The following is a 20273-nucleotide window of genomic DNA, read 5'->3' on the forward strand; positions in this document are numbered from 1 at the left end:
CCTTGGTCCCCTTGGGAGGGAAAGCCGCACGTGCAGATTGCGGCTGCTGCTGGGACACAGCAGCAGCTAGGACCTCCTGTGCGAGGGGCTGCATTTCCTCACTGGAACTGGAGCCGAAACACTGGAGGCGGTGTCCACTGGCCATTTTTTCTGTGGAAGAAAACAAACAAACAGATTCAGGGATGTTCCCCCCTACCTGGCACGCCAGCTGTCGGAGGATTAACTCCTGTCGCAGGGATCCTGAGAGACCCCTTTTTAGAGATTCGGCTGGGGGGATGATCCTGAATAAGTTCATCGGAGAGATGAATGAGAGTAAATGCAACATTCGGTTTTGCCGCGCGCCGCCCTGCGCCTCGCCGAGTGCCACCGCGCCTGCTGCGCGCGCCGCGCGTTGCCGAGCCGCCGTCGCGCTGTGCTGCTGCGTTGCTGCCGCGCGCCGCCGTGGTCTCCCGATCTCCCTGTGTACTGACCGAGTGACAGAGAAGAAGCAAGCAAAACCAGCACAGGAAGAAGAAGCCAGTAAGAAAAGGAAGAAAGAGAAAGAAAAAAAAAGAAAAAGAAGAAAAGGGAAAAAAATTTGGAAATTTCGGATTTTCGTCGGATTCGTCGTCAATCCTTCGCAGGTGGTGCAACCTCACGTCACGACTAGTGCCCGGCTTCATCGTCGGTAAAGGCAAGTGATTGTAGTGAATGGCTACGCTTTAACCTCTTATTGGATTGCCTACATTCCTTAATTACAATGCATTCATCGAATCTGAATAACTGATGATGAGATGGTTACTAAGTTGTTTACGTTTCCAGAAGTTTACTCGATGATTGATTTAAGAAGTGCAGTAAGCACGATATGCCATTATGCAGTTGTTCATTATTGTTTTATGCAATGTTTAATTTCGAAGTCTCAAGCATATTCCGGAAGTTATGATAGTTATGCTTGAAGCACGTCATACATATACATCTCATGCATTGGAAGTTTGTCGTCGTCTTCTGGCCGCGACCGTACCGGTACAGTACCGTATGTTACCCGAGGAGGGGTACGGTGCACACCCTTACGTTACCCGAGGAGGGGTAAGGGTGAGGAGAGCATGTCATGTGCATGGTTATGTCTTCTTATGAAATTCAATGGGTTATTTGCATCAAATCTTATTTCCTTTAATTAGCTTGTATATAGATATATATGCGGCTCTGAAGGCTTATACCAACCGAATGTTAAATGATTAATGTTATCGTTGGACTTGCTTAGTCATAATTGTTTCTCCTAGTGTTGGCGGTCTGTTTCATTACTAGTTTCTATTTAGAATTGTTAGCACATTCATCTGTGGCTAATAGCTTTTGCAAAGTACCTTTCACTTGCTGAGATTTTCGAATCTCACCCGTGTTTTCTTTCCAGGTTCCTTTTGAGGTGTCAATCGCTTGCGGGATGGGTAGCTACACGTCGCCTGCACGTTTACCTTCTCTCTTGGGCTAAACTTGATGCTCTGTTAGATTTTGTCTTTTGCCCTGTAATGTATATAATGAGTTTGATGGTGGTTCAGTTGTTTGGTCGAGGCTTGTACCTCGTTGCTAGGATCTTTGTTTTGCTAGTGTGATATTCTATATCTGTTCTGTCTGGTGTTGTTGCCTGTTATACCTCCACTTTTAGGGGGGGTGCTGCTGAAATTTTCCCGCAGCTTTCGACAGATTTTGTAGGTTGGCCTTAGTGACCCTCCGGGCTTGTTTTGGTCCCCGGGGTGTTACAGCATGTTAAAAGTCTGTAATACCATCAACTGTTTTGGGTGCACTGTTTACCATTTTGTAGCACGTTTATCATCCGATTAAACTTGTAGCATATTTCTAAAATACTAAAATACATAATTAAATAGCAAAAGATACATCATCTCATTTTATAGGATCACATCTCATTAACTAGATGGCATAGCTAAATCGCTAGCCAACAGATTTGATACAAAGAGATCACATCTCATTACCTTATCTGAACAAACCTAGCAGCCTAGCTAATTAACATCATTGCATTTTCAGAGAAAGAGATCATGTTCAACCAACAGGACACCGTCAATGTACTGTCACCAACAAGACAAAAGAACTAAAGAAGCATTAAGCAATCCATAACTCGATACAGTAACCAAAATGACAATTATGTCGTCCATCAATACATGCATACATGTCTTTTAGAACACTATTAAATTCTTCCATTTCAGTTTGATACACGTCATGACTATAGAACTTCGTCATGTAGCCTTCTTTTGCTTCTTTGCAGCAGTCCATATGAGCACTACAGAACTATAGATTTCCTACAAGTGTGGAGCATCCGATTCATTCAGACTCATCAGGATCAGAGTTGATCTGCAGCAGTTCATTCAGAAGGGAAGAGCCATGTTGGATTCATCAGCCTGCCATCTGGTGGCCGAAGGTTGCCCTCTGATATTTCTGCAGCAAATGGGTAGCAGCGGAAGGAGGCGGGAGACGAACAACATCCCGGGAGAAAGCATTCATCAAGAAGCACCGGCCATCATCAAGTATCGATTCCGAAGGAAATGATTTCAAAGCTCTAATATACGAATTCATGCCAAGAGGGGACTTGTACAAATTGCTATACTCAACAGGAGATGATGAATACTCCTCAAATTTGAACCACATTACACTGGCTCAAAGGTTAAACATTATGGTTGATGTATCAGATGCATTGGAATACCTGCACCATAGCAACCAAGGAACTATTGTTCATTGTGATCTGAAGCCTAGCAACATTCTTCTAGATGAGAACATGATAGCTCACGTAGGAGACTTTGGCCTTGCAAGATTCAAAGTCGATCCGACAGCATCATCTCTCGGTGATACAAACCCAACCTCTTCGATTGCAGTACGGGGAACCATCGGATATGTCTCCAGGTAGTGGCTAATTTCATCTTGTATTATGTTGCCGTATATTTTTATTTACACTCTTACTTGAACATGTGAATTGGAACTGAACTCTTCATATATTACACTATCTACAGAGTGTGCAGGGGGTGTCCAAGTCTCAACAGCCGCAGATGTTTACAGCTTCGGAGTTGTTCTCCTTGAAACATTCATCCGAAGGAAGCCAACAGATAACATATTTAAGGACGGATTGAACATTGCAAGGTTTGCAGAGATCAACTTCCCTGACAGGGTATTGGAGATTGTTGATCCCCAGATGCTACAAGAACTGTACCCCGGCCAAGAAACTCCAGAAGCTGTCGAGGTAAAAGGTGCACGATGTCTGATCTGTGCGCTTAACATTGGATTGTGTTGCACAATGCCATCCCCCAGCGAGCGCATGAGCATGCAGGAGGTGGCTACCAAGCTGCATGGGATCAGGGATGCATATCTTAGAGGAAACTGAAGGCGCGGTTCAGTAATTTCTGAACAATTTACCGAAAAGTTATCAACACTCACATCACATAGAATGTGTGTGCCGGTTGCTGTTTAGTGAGATCGATCATTACTCTTTCGGATACACACGTGGTGGTTCTTTGTATTGCGTACGTGACAAAACAAATAGCAAGGTGCTGCGGTACATTTTATGTAGTGTCAGTAGTACTGCTGATAAAGCAAACTGAAACGTGTTTGCTAGTTTGCTTTTACAACATATATGTATTTGTTCCAGTGCTTACCCTGAAGAAGATAATCTGTAACCATTCATTGGTTGGGAGGTGAGCAAAGTATGAGCATGATAAAAACATCGCGATCACATATTTGGTTTTGCAAACTACAGATTAGGAATGGCAATCCTGCCCGTGAGTTCGGGTACCTTTGGGTACCGCGTACTATGGAGTTGGGCATGGTCATTTGCCGACGGGCATAGAGGGTCGGGTACCCACGAAGTAGTGAGTCGGGCATGAGTTTTATAATCTGCTTACAGGTCTACCCGATAACTTACAATGTTTGTCTAATGTCCCGATACTCTCTAGCTCAGCCCATTTATCCGGCCAACCCTAGCTTTCCTTTAGTAATTCTAGGATAGAGTATTTATGTGGGCATTGAATAAAACATATTCTCGTTAATATTATTGTTCTGAGTCATGATTTGTTTCTCTTGAGATGATCTTGGAAAATGTTTTTTCTGGGCTGGCCAGGAAACCCACGGGTAGAGGTGCAATTGGTTTGGATACAGACAGATATCATTGATCCTATATCTTATCCTATTTTTTTACTCGAAGTTGAAGTCGGGAATGGATAGTGCCGAATACAGATACGAATATGGCTAGTTTCGATCACGAATGCAGATTGATATGAATCAAATATGTGACGATTCGAATACAGACAATGTCGGATGCAAATACTTCTTCGGATATTAAGTAAAAGTAATAATGTATATATGGCATATGTTATGATTGCTGACTATTCCACATCTCCAGCAAGCCGAAGGAGCTCCCGTGGTCAACAAGGCCCAATTCCGTCCAATCTCTACTAGGACTGAGAGAGGAGGCCTAACGAGCGTCGAATCTCGCCGCCGCCGCTGCCCGCTCCCCTTCGGCGACCCCACGTTCGATCAACACCAGCAGAGACAACTAGGTCCTTCCTCTCTACCCGCACCATCTGATCTCTGACGCGCCCTATCCCGTATGGGCATGGCTTCACGCAGCAGTAGTAGCAGAGGGTGAAAGAGAGGGGGAAAATGGGTGGACTCATGCTCAGGACGGAGGAAGGGAAGAAATTGTGGCACTTTTTCCATCTCATCCGCAACTTTTCAGGTCAAATGCTTGATCCCTGAGGTACATAGGACCACAAGTCTATTACCTATATACAATACCATTAGAGACAACTAAAATAATTTTGGGATGATAGTCTTTGTCTATTTTATTTTTTCTTTCTTTTTGTGTAATTTGTTTTTCTACTACAACTATGGATTTCTAATCAACTTTTGAACACAATCCTCTCTGTATTAACACTGGTGATTGGTTTGAATACATGTGTGGGTTCAAGGAGAAAAATGTAGTTGGACAAATCGTTGTACTCTCCCCTTTCAAGATCATCGGAGGACATCAGCACACTATATTCTCTAGAGCTAATTGATTGCTGCTCTGCTGTGTATGTGTGCTCGCGCGCGCGCATGGCAAGTCAAGCCGCCTCCACTTTCTGTAGTACCTTGTCAATAACAGCTGTGTTGATTGGGAGGTTACCATGTCAACAGCTCATCGTCTAAATAGCGGAATTAAAATAGGCCCGTGAAGTTTACGCATCAACGGAGCTTTCATCTTTGGCAATAGTCTCATGGATGGCGCTTTCTCTCTTTTCTTCGTGGAAATTGGGTCACCACGGCAACCGTCTTTGACGAGTTTAACTGAATTAAAATCAAGGAACACCTGCTGCATCTATCTATCTACATATATGTAGCTTCCTCATCCCGGCATGATGCCCCGTTGATCACCAGCAATCTCTCTATCGGTGCTTGCGCCACGCGGCCGTTCGGGTCACTGAACCGCTAGCTTCTCGGAGCGATGGTCGCTGCATGCACCAACAGTACTAGCTGTAAGCACCTCTTGTTTACTTCCTATCCCCGGCCGTTTTAATTTGTTGTCGAGATAGCACGGCTTCGTTGATTTTCCTCCCTAGCTAATAATCTAATTCGTTTAGCTTTAAGCTTTAATTTTGTTCACAAACTGCACGTGTGTTGCCGATCGGATGCTATTTGTGTGCTACCTATCTAGCTAGCTATTTGTATATGATAGTTAAACTTTATGTAGTAACCGGCAGTGTTACTTTTGTGTTCTATCTTGTTGAACAACAGAAATTTCAAGTCTTCAGACAAAGGAAAAGCTCAAGTAGTAGAAATGAAAAGAAAAAACACCGCCGGGTACTTCACATTCAAAGAATCTGAATGTGTACTTGCTGGCAATAGTTCCTTATTAATATTTATCTGAAACTTTCCCTAGTTTTTTCATCTGTGCATGTTGTCATGATCTGAATTCAACCAAGGCAGCTAAACTAGCCAAAGGTCACTGCAATTTGAACAGAACTCTTAGTGCTCACGGCTTGCAGTGCGCAGTGCACTAGTGCAGAGGCTGTCAGCTGATCAGAAAACTAGTTTGTGTCCTGGAACTGATTTGATCAGCTGCCGCTAGATGTCCCCTTTCTCTGATTCTTTGATCCTTGAGGCTCCTTTTTTTTGTTCTTTCAGCAATGTGATCCTTGTACTACAATTGTAAGGTTCTGAAGCAAATTCTCATGTCAACTCTGAATGGCAGGTCATACATAATATTCATCCTGTAGTGGAGACTTCCACTTTGTGTTCAACACTGCTGAGCGATCGAACAGAACGTGAGTTCCCACAAGGGAAAATCTGGGGTAGAAAAAAGGCATCGAGTCATTCAGGTACTGCACGAGGATTTTATTTTTATTTTTTCCTAAATGTGAATGTTTATGGACTATCTAAAATTTCACTCCGGTAAGAAAAAATATTCTAAAATTTCACTTCGTTCAATCAGGGTAGCTAAGCAGCCATGACGGCTAGTGCTATGGTCGGACAACTTCTTTTGGTGCTCATGGCTTCAAGTGCACAACTCATCATCTGCAGCTCCTTATATGGAAACGAGACCGATCGCTTGTCACTACTTGAATTCAAGAAGGCAATCAGTCTCGACCCACAGCAAGTCTTGTTGTCTTGGAATGATAGCACCCATTTCTGCAATTGGGAAGGTGTCATGTGCAGGAGGAAGATCCCGCGCCGTGTCACTTCTCTTGACCTTGGAAATCGAGGTTTAGTCGGGCACATCTCTCCTTCACTCGGGAACCTAACGTTCCTAAAACACCTATTCCTAGCGACAAACATATTCAGTGGAAAAATCCCTCCCTCCCTTGGTCGTTTACGTCGCATCCGATATCTCTACTTGAGTAATAACACATTTCAAGGTGAGATACCTGACTTTGCAAATTGTTCCAATCTCAATATGCTATGGCTGGATGGCAATCGCCTTGTTGGACAACTGCCTACATATGCCAATCTGCCTCCTCGCCTTCATGACTTTCAGATTTTCAAGAATAATCTCACTGGAACCATTCCCCCTTCCATGTCTAACATCACAACGTTAACTCGGCTCAATATCGCTTTTAATCAGATTAATGGAGAAATCCCGAGTGAAATTGGGATGCTGCCCATGCTACAATTATTTGACTCTGCTGGAAATAAGCTATCGGGAAGGTTTCAACCAGCCATCCTTAATTTATCTTCTCTTGTTAAACTAAGTCTTGCCTCCAATTATCTGAATGGAGAGTTGCCATCCAATCTTGGTAGTTCATTGCCCAATCTACAGTTTTTTTATTTAGGTGACAACCATTTTAATTGGCATATCCCAAGTTCATTGACAAATGCGACTAAGCTATTCGCGGTGGACATGTCATCTAATAATTTCACTGGGGTGGTGCCTAGTTCTATTGGAAAGCTAAAGGAACTCACCTGGTTGAATCTGGAAAACAATCAATTCCAGGCACATGACAAGCAAGACTGGGATTTCATGTATAGCCTAAACAACTGCACTGAGCTGCGTGCGTTGTCATTGTATGGGAATCAGCTCGAAGGAGAGATACCAAGTTCATTTGGCAACTTTTCCACGGGGAATCAGCTTCAAGAGTTGTATATTGGAAGCAATAGAATATCGGGGGATTTTCCTACTGGTATAGCAAACCATCGTAGCCTGAATATTATATCGTTCGGGGAAAATCAATTCACAGGTGCCATTCCAGAATGGCTAGGAACTTTGAAAAACTTGCAAGAATTAGACTTATCTGACAACTTATTTACTGGGTATATTCCATCCTCCCTCTCGAACTTATCTAAATTGGCACAGCTCGCTCTAGACTATAACCAGTTGAAAGGGAAGATACCCCCAAGTCTGGGAAACCTCAAAGCCCTCGAAATATTGAGAATTTTCAATAACAATCTCTATGGTAGGATACCAAAGGAGATTTTCAACATTCCTACAATAGTATATATTTCGTTATCTTTCAATAGCCTAGATGGACCACTCCCTCTTGAAATAGGCAATGCCAAACAACTACACTATCTGTTTCTTTCGTCAAATAACCTGTCCAATACTATTCCTGACACGCTGGGTAATTGTGAAAGTATGCAAGGTATTGAGCTGGACCAGAATTATCTTATCGGCAGTATTCCAGCGTCACTAGGCAACATGCGCAGCTTGGAAATACTCAATATGTCTCACAACCACTTATCAGGATCCATACCACAGTCTATTGGTAGTCTGCAGTATCTTGAGCAACTAGATTTGTCATTTAACCATCTTGATGGTGAAGTACCTGAAACAGGTATATTCCAGAACACAACTGCTATCAGGATTGACGGAAATAAGGGGCTTTGTGGAGGGCCAGCAGTTCTTCACCTTCCAGCATGCACTGTTACACCTCCAAGTTCTACAACTAAGCACATGCGATCGATAGTTTTCAAAGTAGTGATCCCATTAGCAAGCGTGGCGTCACTTGCTATGGTCATTACAGTTGTCTTGTTATTGTGCATGAAAAGACAAAAGAGAAAATTTATGTCCCTCCCTTCTTTTGGTAGGAATTTTCCCAAAGTTTCTTATAATGATCTTGCAAGAGCAACTAATGGATTCTCCACATCCAATTTAATCGGCAGAGGAAGATACAGTTATGTGTACAGAGGTGAGTTGTTTCAAGATGGAAATGTGGTTGCTGTCAAAGTTTTCAGCCTAGAGACAAGAGGGGCACAAAGGAGCTTCATTGCAGAATGCAATGCTTTGAGAAATGTGAGGCACCGCAATCTAGTTCCTATCCTTACTGCATGCTCAAGTATCGATTCTGAAGGAAATGATTTCAAAGCTTTAATATATGAATTCATGCCACGAGGGGACTTACATAAACTACTATACTCAAACGGAGATGAGGAAAACTCTTCAGGCTTGTGCCACATTACTTTGGCTCAAAGGTTATGCATTGTGGTGGATGTCGCAGATGCATTGGAATATCTCCACCATAACAACCAAGGAACTATTGTTCATTGTGATTTGAAGCCTAGCAACATTCTTTTGGATGACAATTTGACAGCACATGTTGGAGACTTTGGTCTTGCAAGATTCGAAGTTGATTCGACAACATCATCTTTCGGTGACTCAATCTCAACTTATTCGATTGCAATAAAGGGAACAATTGGATATGTCGCTCCAGGTAATGATGACCATTTTTTTATCTTGTCTTGTGTAGCTGCATGTGTTATTTAAAATTGTTTGAAACATGCATATTTGAACTGAAATATTCTTATACACCATCTACAGAATATGCAGCGGGTGGTGAAGTGTCAACTGCTGCAGATGTTTACAGTTTTGGTGTTGTTCTCCTCGAATTACTCATCCGAAGAAGGCCAACAGATGACATGTTTAAGGAAGGTCTGAGCATTGCAAGGTTCACAGAGATGAACATGCCTGATAGGGTGTTGGAGATTGTTGATCCCCAGCTTCAACAAGAGTTGGACCTCGGCCAAGAAACTCCAGCGGCTGTCAAGGAAAATGGTGTACACTGTCTGATCTCGGTGCTCCACATTGGGCTGTGCTGCACCAAGTCGTCCCCGAATGAGCGCATCAGCATGCAAGAGGTGGCTGCAAAGCTCCATGGAATCAAGGATGCATATCTCAGAGGAAACCGAATAAGCTGATCAATGATCTTAGTTTTTTCCTGAATAATTTACGGAAATACATCAATTCTCTCTCTGGTTAAGTGATCTCTTATTGTCTATTTTATTGAAATAAACAAGTATTTCTCGTACTATTAATTACGTGAGAGATGGCTCTGTAAGATATTTGTTCTCCTTGATGCAGATATGTAAGGTACTACACTGCATTTTATATGTTGTCAGTAGTAGAACTGACAAAACAAAGGACTCAAATTAAATCGGTGTTCGCTGGTTTGCTTTTGCAACATGTATTTGGTTGGTCATGTGCTTTTATAACGAACAGAGTCTCTATATAATGGTTCCTTTTACAGTGACAGATCAGGGTGGTAAGATTCGGGCCGTCGTGATCTTAGTGGGGGTTGGGCCAACATGGCCCAGTGCTGAAGTCTCCAGCAGGCCGAATGAGCTCCCGTGTTCAACAGGGCCCAGTACCGTCCACCGTCTGCTGGGCCTGAGAGAAGAGACCTAATGATCATCGAATCTCGCCGCCGCCGCCAGCTCACCTCCGGCGACCCCGCGTTCGATCAACACCACCAGACGACTAGGTCCTTCCTCTCGCCTTTTCGACTTCATTCCGCTACTTTTCAGATCAAATGCTTGATCCCTGAGGTACGTAGGACCACAAGTTTATTACCTATAATACCAATGGAGACAACTAAAACACATAGATGGCTGGGTGAGATTCCAAGCCAAGAAGGAAGGGAATTGCCACCTACCGCTCTTGATCATGCCTCACCAAATCCGATGATGGTCTTTGTCTATTTTATTTTTTATTTCTTTTTGGGTAATTTGTTTTTCTACTACAACTATGGATTCTAATGTGCGTTTGAACAGAATCCTCTCGGTATTAACACTGGTGATTAAAATAGGCCCTTTCATCGACGGCGCTTTCGCCCTTTTCTTCGTGGAAATCGGGTCACCACGGCAGCCGTCTTTGACTTCTGTATGCCTTGGAGTTCGACTGAATTAAAATCAAGGAACACCTGCTGCATCTATCTATCTCCTCGATCATCCCGGCATGGTGCACCCGTCGATCACCAGCAATCTCTCTATAGATGCTTGCGCCACGCGGCCGTTCGGGTCACTGAACCGCTAGCTTCTCGGAGAGATGGCCGCTGCATGCACCAGCAGTACTAGCTGTAAGCACCTCTTGTTTACTTCCTGTCCCCGGCCGTTTTAATTTGTTGTCGAGATAGCATGGCTTCGTTGATTTTCCTCCCTAGCTAATAATCTAATTCGTTTAGCTTTAGGCTTTAATTTTGTTCACAAACTGCACGTGTGTTGCTGATCGGATGCTATTTGTGTGCTGCATATATAGCTAGCTATTTGTATATACGCTAGAGTTACTGGAATAAACGATAGTCAAACTTTATGTAGTAATCGGCAGTGCTACGTTTGTGTTCTATCTTGAAAAATTGAACAACAGAAATTTTAAGTCTTCAGACAAAGGAAAAGCTCAAGTAGTAGAAAAGAAAAGAAAAGGCACCGCCGGGTACTTCACATTCGAAGAATCTGAATATATGTGCTTGCTGGCAATAGTTTCTGAATATTTATCTGAAACTTTCCCTAGTTTTTTCATCTGTGCATGTAGTCATGATCTGAATTCAACCAAGGCAGTTAAACTAGCCAAAGGTCACTGCAATTTGAACAGAAATCTTGGTGCTCACAGCTTGCAGTGCAGAGGCTGTCAGCTGATTAGAAAACTAGTTTGTGTGCTGGAACTGATTTGATCAGCTGCTGCTAGATGTCCCCTTTCTCTGATTCTTTGATCCTTGAGGCTCCTTTTTCTTTCAGCATTGTGATCCTTGTACTACAATTGTAAGGTTCTGAAGCACATTCTCATGTCAACTCTGAATGGCAGGTCATACATGATATTCATCCTGTAGTGGAGAACAACACTGCTGAGCGATCAAATAGAACGTGAGTTCCCACAAGGGAAAATCTGGGATAGAAAAAAGACATCGAGTCATCCAGGTACTGCACGAGGATTTTTTTTTTGTTTTCCTAAATGTGAATATTTATGGGCTATCTAAAATTTCACTCCGGTCCGAAAAATATTCTAAAATTTCACTTCTTTCGATCAGGGTAGCTAAGCAGCTATGACGGCTAGTGCTATGGTCGGACAATTTCTTTTGGTGCTCATGGCTTCAAGTGCGCAACTCATCTTCTGCAGCTCCTTATATGGAAACGAGACAGACCACTTGTCACTACTTGAATTCAAGGAGGCAATCAGTATCGACCCACAGCAAGTCTTGATGTCTTGGAATGATAGCACCCACTTCTGCAACTGGGAAGGTGTCATGTGCAGGAGGAAGATCCCGCGCCGTGTCACTTCTCTTGACCTTGGAAATCAAGGTCTAGTCGGGCACATCTCTCCTTCACTCGGGAACCTAACATTCCTAAAACACCTATTCCTAGCAACAAACAGATTCAGTGGAAAAATCCCTCCCTCCCTTGGCCGATTGCGTCGCCTTGAAACACTCTTCTTGAGCAACAACACGTTCCAAGGAATCATACCAAGTTTCGCAAACTGCTCCGACCTCAAAGTGCTGTGGCTGGATCGCAATAATCTAGCCGGACAGTTTCCTGATGTGCCTCCTGGCCTTGTGCAGCTGCAACTTTCAGCCAACAATCTTGTTGGAACCATCCCTTCTTCGCTTGCCAATATCACGACGCTGAAAGGGTTCAGATGTGCTGTAACACCCCGGGGATCAAAACAAGCCCGGAGGGTCACTTAGGCCAACCTACAAAATCTGCCGAAAGCTGAGGGAAAATTTCAGCAGCACCTCCCCTGAAAGTGGAGGTATAACAGGCAATAACAAACCAGACAGAACAGATATAGATGTTTCGCGGATTCGAAACGTCAAGCGTTTGAAATTGTATTTGAAATTATGTATGTAATATTGCGGGCGTGCCAGTATACAGAGTATACAAAAGACAGGAGAATGTAATAATCGAAAACATGTAACTTTATTCATTCATGTCGAAATCATAAAGTACAGTTTCTCATATACATTTTTACTCCACAACGCACACGCTATCTGACTATCTTCACGATCTAGCGATTGCTTTGTCTTGGTTCCCGGGGCTTCGTGAAGCTCTCCGGTTAATTACGCCCGTCTTCGGGCTACCTCCGATTAAGTGCGCTGGCGGTCGTCATACCGAGATCGTCTCCGAGTCTGCAAGGCTGTAGTCACACGCAACAAAGACCAAGCAAAGTAAGCGTTAGCAATCAAAAGTAGTAAATAACGGGATCACAGTCTAGCATGAGCTTTTTTGACCGTTTTATATATCCCGGGTCATCATCGGCCACATAGGCCTCAGAATTGTGTTTTTATGAAGAGGTGGGCTAGGAGCGCGACACGACGCATAGCTTCGACCGAAAGCAGCAGCGAGGCCACAATCGGGAGCTCCGACGTTGTGCTTGACTCACTAACTCACTCTTCGGGCCTCGGACTTGTCCTCATCAGCCGACCGAAGGCAACGTGCCACAAAGGCTGGGTAATAACATGTGAGCCACAAAGGCATCAGCCATAGCACCGGACATCCTTAAAAAGGATTAGGTCTCTAGCAATATCATAACTTAATACTGGGGCAACCTAAAGAAACCCACACTTCGAATTTTCTGCACCATATGATCACCAAGCAGCCGGCCAACAACCCATTGACCATGCCATGGATTCGTCTAAGAGCATAAACATTGCCACCATACCATCAATTCACAAAAAGGTAATCTCATCTGGTGGTCATCGGCCAAGCTCAAAATCAGTAAAGCCATCCTACCATCAGGCCAGCCAACAACAGCAGCATTGGGCAATGATCGGGACAAGGGCAAGCCCGTACTAACCACATATCAGTGGCAACAATTATCGCATGGTATGGCAACAGCATATCGATGAAGTGGACGAGGGCCTCAGTTTTATCATCACCGGCCTACGGCAAGAAGCACAATGGCACGAAGGCCGGGCTATCACAGAACAGCGACGAAGCAAAGATGAATCACAGCGACCGGCTGGAACATGTTTCGAGATCGACGACACGGCACCGGCACTGTCAGAGGCTCGCCGACTTGGCCATGGCCAGGGGTCGAACGGAGCATGGTGCCTGATATCAGTACACATCAGTGGAATGCGCAACAGCCGGGCCTCGGAGGGCACAACGGCAAGCAGTGGTAGCCGGGCTCATACATAAGCACAACGGCGACATGCATCCAGAGAACATGAACACAGCGGCATGATGGCCGGGCATCAACACAGAGCAGGAGGAAGGAAGCACACGGCACGGCCGGAGCACCGGCTACGACGGCACGGCCGGAGCACCGGCTACGACGGCACGGCCGGGCTAAACTTGACGGTGTGACGGTATTACCACACTGGTAGCGGCGGCCATGTGACTCAGCACGGCGTTCGGCAGGCAGGGAGCAACGGTGCGGGCATGGCCCTCCGGCCAGCAGCATAGGCTTTATCGACACACAGCCGGGGCACAGGCTTCAACGACGCGTGGCCGGAGCGCGGGCATCCGTCGGCATGCGGCCAGAGCACAGGCGTCAGCGGCGCGTGACTGGCACAGGTCATCTTCACAGCGTGACGGCCGGACACAGGCAGCCAAAAACAGCAGCCGGGCCTCGGTTTTAACCTCATCGGCCATGGCAACACAGGTGCACGGCACAAAGGCCGGACAGAGCACAAGAGAGGATCGCTACCGGTCGTGCCTCAGATTTCATCACCGGCCACGACGACGGCACGAAAGCATCCGCATGGCACGATGGCCGGCCATCACATAGCATCAAAGGGGAAGGAAATCACAGCTGGGCCTCACCTCGGGGCGCAGACATGGTGATGATCGCGACCGATCGGAGACGCGTCCTGGCAGCACGGCTTTGACGCAGCAAAACTCCCCTCTCTCTCTCTCTCTCTCTCTCTCTCTCTCTCTCTCTCTCTCTCTCTCTCTCTCTCTCTCTCTCTCTCTCTCTCTCTCTCTCTCTCTAGCTCCCTCTCTCTAACGAATCGATGCATCTTCTTATATAAGCACCAACCATGAGCCACTGGATGCGAAAATCCCGCGATTCGGTTGGGGATTCGGCTCAAATCAGTTGGGATTCGTGGGGAAATTGTTGGAGATAAGATGGGGATCCCGTTTTAAGTGGATTTGGGGGCGATTTGGTGGAGATAGAGGGGGGCGGCTACCGTTGGAGAGAGAGGCGGCTCTCCTGGCGTGCGTGTGCTGCTCAGTCTGGAGGAAGGAGAAGGCCGATGGGGCACCTGGGCCGGATCGGCTAGATAGGAGAGGGTCCGGTGTGGGCCAGCTGGGCCGGAGGAGAAGAAAAAGGCCGGGCCGGCCGAAACAAAAGGGGCTGGCCAGGCTTTCTCCCCCTTTTTTTTTATGTATATGAGTATGTATATTTGTATGCGGGTGCAAGTGTATGTCAAAATGGCGTCATACAATAGAATATCACACTAGCAAAATAAAGATCCTAGCAAACGAGGTACAAACCTCGACCAAACAACTGAACCACCATCAAACTCACTATATACATTACAGGGCAAAAGACAATATCTAACAGGGCATCAAGTTTAGCCCAAGAGATAAGGTGAACGCGCAGGTGACGTGTAGCTACCCATCCCGCAAGCGATTGACACCTCAAAAGGAACCTGGAAGGAAAACACGAGTGAGATTCGAAAACCTCAGCAAGAGAAAGGTACTTTAACAAAAAGTCATTTAGCCACAGTTGAATGTGCTAACAATTCTAAATAGAAACTAGTAATGAAACAGACCGCCAACACTAGGAGAAACAATTATGACTAAGCAAGTCCAACGATAACATTAATCATTTTAACATTCGGTTGGAATAAGCCTTCAGAGCCGCATATATATCTATATACAAGCTAACTAAAATAAATAAGATTTGATGCGAATAACCCATTGAATTTCATAAGAAGACATAACCATGCACATGACATGCTCTCCTCACCCTTACCCCTCCTCGGGTAACGTAAGGGTGTGCACCGTACCCCTCCTCGGGTGACATACGGTGCTGTACCGGTACGGTCGCGGCCAGAAGACGACGACAAACTTCCAATGCATGAGATGTATATGTATGACGTGCTTCAAGAATAACTAACATAACTCCCGGAATATGCTTGAGACTTCAAAAAAAAAAACATTGCATAAAATAATAATGAACAACTGCAGAATGTCATATCATGCTTACTGCACTTCATAAATCAAACGTCGAGGAAACTTCTGGAAATGTAAACAACATAGTAACCAGCTCATAATCAGTTATTCAGATTAGATGAATGCCTTGTAATTAAAGAATGTAGGCAACCCAATAAGAGGTTAAAGCGTAGCCATTCGCTACAATCACTTGCCTTTACCGACGATGAAGCCGGGCACTAGTCGTGACGTGAGGTCGCACCACCTGAACAAACACACCATTAGTACAACGATGCCACAACGACGAAGTAGAAGAGGACACACGCTAATACGCCAAAAGCACCTAAATCAATTACCGAAAAAGAATAACGTCCACGCCATCGGTACGCCTATATTTCGGAAAACTAAACAGAAAATTGTATCACATGAAATGATACACTATTTCCAATTCAGAGTCGAACCAAAATTCTCACTAATTAGACTTTGCTCCGATGAACGAAAAGAATACTTCGACTCAGATGGCGTATCTTCGAATCAACAACGATTATCAAAACGAATCAAACTATTGATCACATGAAATGATACAACACGAATTGCTTGATTTGATTTAATCCAACCACAAATGTCCAGAAATTACCGAGAAATCGCCTTCGAAAGATTGACGACGAATCCGACGAAAATCCGAAATTTCCACTTTTTCCTTCTTTCTTCTTTTTCTTTTTTTCCCCTTTTTTCCTTTTCTCCTTTTTTTTTCTCTCTCCTTTTTCCTTTCTCTTTCTTCCTTTTCTTCCTGCTTCTCTTCGTCCGGCTGCTGGCTTGCCTCTACGGCAGCTGTAGCGACGCAACAGGGGGGGGGGGGGGGGGGGCGGCAGCGGCGCACGGCGCAAAGCAGGCGGCGCCGCCGCGGCAGGAGCAGCGCGCAGGCACCGCACGGCGACGGCGGCGTGCAGCGCCCAGACGCGCGACAGCCCGGCGCGCGGCGGACGGTGGCGCGGCGCAGCGGTAGCTCGGCAGCGGTGGGAGCTCGGCGACGAGCTCGGGCGCGCGCTGTGCGCGAGAGAGAGAGAGAGAGAGAGAGATGATCGCGACGGCTCGAAGTGTCTGGATGGATCGGGTTGAGGACGGATCCATCCGGCAATTATCTCTTTTTTTTTAAACAACGAACGGTCTAAATTTATTGGACTTGCTACGGGTCGCAAAGTGCCTGGAACGGACATATGAATAGCAAAATGGGTTCGTCTCGACGAGATGAACGCAACCACGGTCTCCGATCGTCCATACGAGTAACGGATCAAAAGTCAACTTTTTGGTCAAAACCTTTTTTTTCTCTCTCAAAAAAAATTCAGTATTACATGTGCCTTCAATAATATCGAGGGTAGTATCCCGAGTGAATTTGCAAGGCTGCCAGAACTACAGAGGCTGTACGTGGGTAGCAACAAGTTGGCAGGCAGGTTTCCACAAGCCATCCTGAATCTTTCAACTCTAATTGGCCTTAGCCTTAACACGAACCATTTAAGCGGCAAGGTTCCATCCAATCTCGGTAGCTCTCTACCCAATCTCCAATTGTTCTCAATAGCCGGCAACTCCTTCCATGGGCATATCCCTTCTTCATTGATAAACGCTTCGAATCTATATGATATTCGTTTGTCAAATAATAGTTTGACAGGGGTGGTGCCTAGCTCCATCGGCAGACTTGCCAACCTCTCAGAGTTAAATCTTGAGAGGAATAGACTCCAAGCACGGAACAAGCAAGACTGGGAGTTTCTGAATAGCTTAGCCAATTGTACTAAGTTGCAAGTCTTGTCGATAGCGGGGAATCGGTTAGAGGGCCTGGTACCAGGTTCGTTGGGTAACCTTTCCATTCAGCTTCAGAGTTTATATTTGGGGGGGAATCAATTATCAGGGGGCTTCCCTTCCGGCATAGCAAGCCTTCGTAACCTGATCCTTTTGGGATTGGATTACAACCAATTTACAGGTGTGGTTCCAGAATTTCTCGGATCTCTCAAAACCTTGCAAAAATTGAGCCTATCAAACAACATGTTTACAGGGTTTATTCCATCCTCCATTTCCAATTTATCTCAATTGACAGAGCTCCTTCTAGACTCAAACCAATTCGTTGGGATCATACCACCAAGCTTGGGAAACCTTCAAGGCCTAACAATAGTCAACATTTCCAATAACAATGTTCATGGTAGGGTGCCAGAGGAGATGTTTGGAATTCCAACACTAGTGCAAATTGGCTTATCATTCAACAACCTTGATGGACAACTTCCTACAAAGGTAGGCAACGCCAAACAACTGGTGTACTTGCAGCTTTCATCAAATAAGCTATCTGGAGATATTCCTAGCACTCTGGGTAATTGTGAAAGTTTGGAAGACATTGAACTGGACAATAATATTTTCAGCGGAAGCATCCCCGCTTCATTAGGCAATATAACAACCCTAAAAGTTCTCAATTTGTCTCACAACAACATAACCGGGTCGATACCAACATCTCTTGGAAACATACAACTTTTTGAACAACTAGATTTGTCATTCAACAATCTTGAGGGTGAGGTCCCAGCTAAAGGAATCTTCACGAATGCGACTGCTATGAGAATTGATGGAAACCAGGAGCTTTGTGGTGGCCCGCCCGAGTTACACCTACCTGCATGTTCTGTCAATCCTTTGGGTTCAGCTAAGCACAAGCTATCAATTGTACTGAAAGTAGTGATCCCAGTAGCCATCATGGCATCACTTGTGGTGTTAATTTCTATTCCATTGTTCCTCTGGAGGAGAAAACAGAAAACAAAATCTGTTTTTTTGCCCTCTTTTGGTAGAGAATTCCCCAAGATTTCTTACAATGATATTGTCAGAGCAACAGAGGGCTTCTCAACCTCTAATCTCATTGGTCAAGGAAGATATGGTTCTGTTTATCAAGGAAAACCATTTCAAGATGGAAATGTGGTTGCCATCAAAGTCTTCAGTCTAGAAGCAAGAGGTGCACAAAAGAGCTTTATCGCAGAATGTAATGCTTTGAGAAACGTGCGTCATTGCAATCTAGTTCCTATCTTAACTGCATGCTCAAGTATTGATTCTAATGGAAATGATTTCAAAGCACTGGTGTATAAGTTCATGCCAGGAGGAGACTTGCATAACTTGCTATACTCGAGTCAAGGCAGTGTAAACTTTTCAGATTTGAACTATATTTCACTGGCTCAAAGGTTAAATATCGTGGTAGACGTATCATATGCATTGGTGTACCTACACCATAACCTCCAGGGAACGATTGTTCATTGTGATATGAAACCTAGCAACATTCTTCTGGATGATGATATGGTAGCCCATGTTGGAGACTTTGGACTTGCAAAATTCAGTGTTGATTCCACATCATCTTTTGCTGACTCGAATTCGACTTCTTCCGCTGCAATAAAGGGAACTGTAGGATACATTGCTCCAGGTATTGTTCACCTTTACAATTTATTCTCACTAGGTATGACAATGATGAACTAAACTCTTTCAATATGCAACCTACAGAATGTGCCGGGGGCGGTCAAGTTTCAACTGCGACAGATGTTTATAGCTTCGGAGTTGTTCTCCTCGAAATATTCCTCCGAAGGAGGCCAGCAGACGACATGTTCAAGGATGGAATGAGCATCGCAAAGTTTACAGAGATCAACTTCCCTGATAAGGTGATGCAGATTGTTGATCCACAGCTGCTGCAATGGTTCGACCTCAGCAAGGAGACCCCAGTGGCCATCAAGGATAGTGGAGTACAGTGTCTACAGTCTGTGCTAAATATCGGACTCTGTTGCACCAGGCCGTCCCCGAGCAAGCGTATCAGCATGCAGGAGGTGGCTGCTAAACTGCATGGGATCAGGGATGCATACCTCATAGGAAACTGAAGAAGCAGTTCGGCTACTTCAGTAGTTTCAGTCTTCTCTGACTGATCTGCAGCAGACATCATTTATCAGAAAGCATGTGTATGTCTTCCCTGTCTGATATATATCTCTTGAATAAAAAATTGGTTCGTAACCACAATGTGCGACCAGAAACTTTCATACTGTGATAAATTGTTCTTTTGTTTTTTAACCAAGGTGACAAATGGTTCTGGAAAGACATTGTTTCTGGTGTCGGAATTTGCTTCAAAGTAAGTAGTGTTTGGTCCAGCAGGTTTGAGGTGTAATGATAATGATATTTCAACGCCATTTTTTCCTTAATTAACCGAGCAAGCCAGCCCATCAAACTTTTCTTCTTATTAATACAATAGGCAGCTTTCTTGTTGGTTCATTTTAGAAAAAAAAAATCAACGCCATTTTTAAGCTTTGGAATATGTTCATGGACAAGCTGAACATTGCAAAATCCAAAATTCGGTGAGATGAACTTCCCTGATAGGATATCAAGAATTGTCGAATGATAGATGATCCGAACTACTAGGAGACCAACATGATTTCTTACTAGATATTTCTGTAGCCATG

General features: G+C 44.6%; 2 protein-coding genes, 1 long non-coding RNA gene and 1 pseudogene across 5 annotated transcripts; all 4 read left to right on the forward strand.

Annotated features, from left to right (window-relative positions):
* The first annotated feature begins 347 nt into the window (after window positions 1-347).
* Window positions 348-1595, forward strand: LOC133886188 (uncharacterized). Its single transcript, XR_009903363.1, has 2 exons — window positions 348-667; window positions 1388-1595. It is a non-coding gene; the product is annotated as an uncharacterized LOC133886188 (long non-coding RNA).
* Window positions 1596-2257: 662 nt separating this feature from the next.
* LOC133886187 (putative receptor-like protein kinase At3g47110) lies at window positions 2258-3646 on the forward strand. The gene is made up of 2 exons (XM_062325923.1): window positions 2258-2886; window positions 2994-3646. The coding sequence occupies exons 1-2, from the start codon at window positions 2877-2879 to the stop codon at window positions 3359-3361; spliced, it is 378 nt and encodes a 125-aa protein (XP_062181907.1). The 5' UTR covers window positions 2258-2876; the 3' UTR covers window positions 3362-3646.
* Window positions 3647-5333: 1687 nt separating this feature from the next.
* LOC133886791 (probable LRR receptor-like serine/threonine-protein kinase At3g47570) lies at window positions 5334-9900 on the forward strand. 3 transcript variants are annotated; one of them, XR_009903425.1, is made up of 5 exons: window positions 5334-5489; window positions 6206-6332; window positions 6446-9158; window positions 9266-9699; window positions 9806-9900. XR_009903425.1 is itself a non-coding variant. In XM_062326629.1 (4 exons), exons 3-4 carry the CDS (start codon window positions 6461-6463, stop codon window positions 9640-9642), a joined length of 3075 nt encoding a protein of 1024 aa, XP_062182613.1. In that variant the 5' UTR covers window positions 5334-5489; window positions 6206-6332; window positions 6446-6460; the 3' UTR covers window positions 9643-9900. The 3 variants fall into 3 exon arrangements, 2 of the variants coding, with proteins under 2 accessions (XP_062182613.1, XP_062182614.1); XM_062326629.1 differs by having other exon boundaries at window positions 9266-9900; XM_062326630.1 differs by having other exon boundaries at window positions 6451-9158; window positions 9266-9900.
* Window positions 9901-10049: 149 nt separating this feature from the next.
* LOC133886793 (receptor kinase-like protein Xa21) lies at window positions 10050-19928 on the forward strand (annotated as a pseudogene).
* The last annotated feature ends 345 nt before the right edge of the window (window positions 19929-20273 follow it).

The sequence above is a fragment of the Phragmites australis genome, chromosome 12, assembly GCF_958298935.1.
Source record: "Phragmites australis chromosome 12, lpPhrAust1.1, whole genome shotgun sequence".
Classification (NCBI taxonomy): domain Eukaryota; kingdom Viridiplantae; phylum Streptophyta; class Magnoliopsida; order Poales; family Poaceae; genus Phragmites; species Phragmites australis.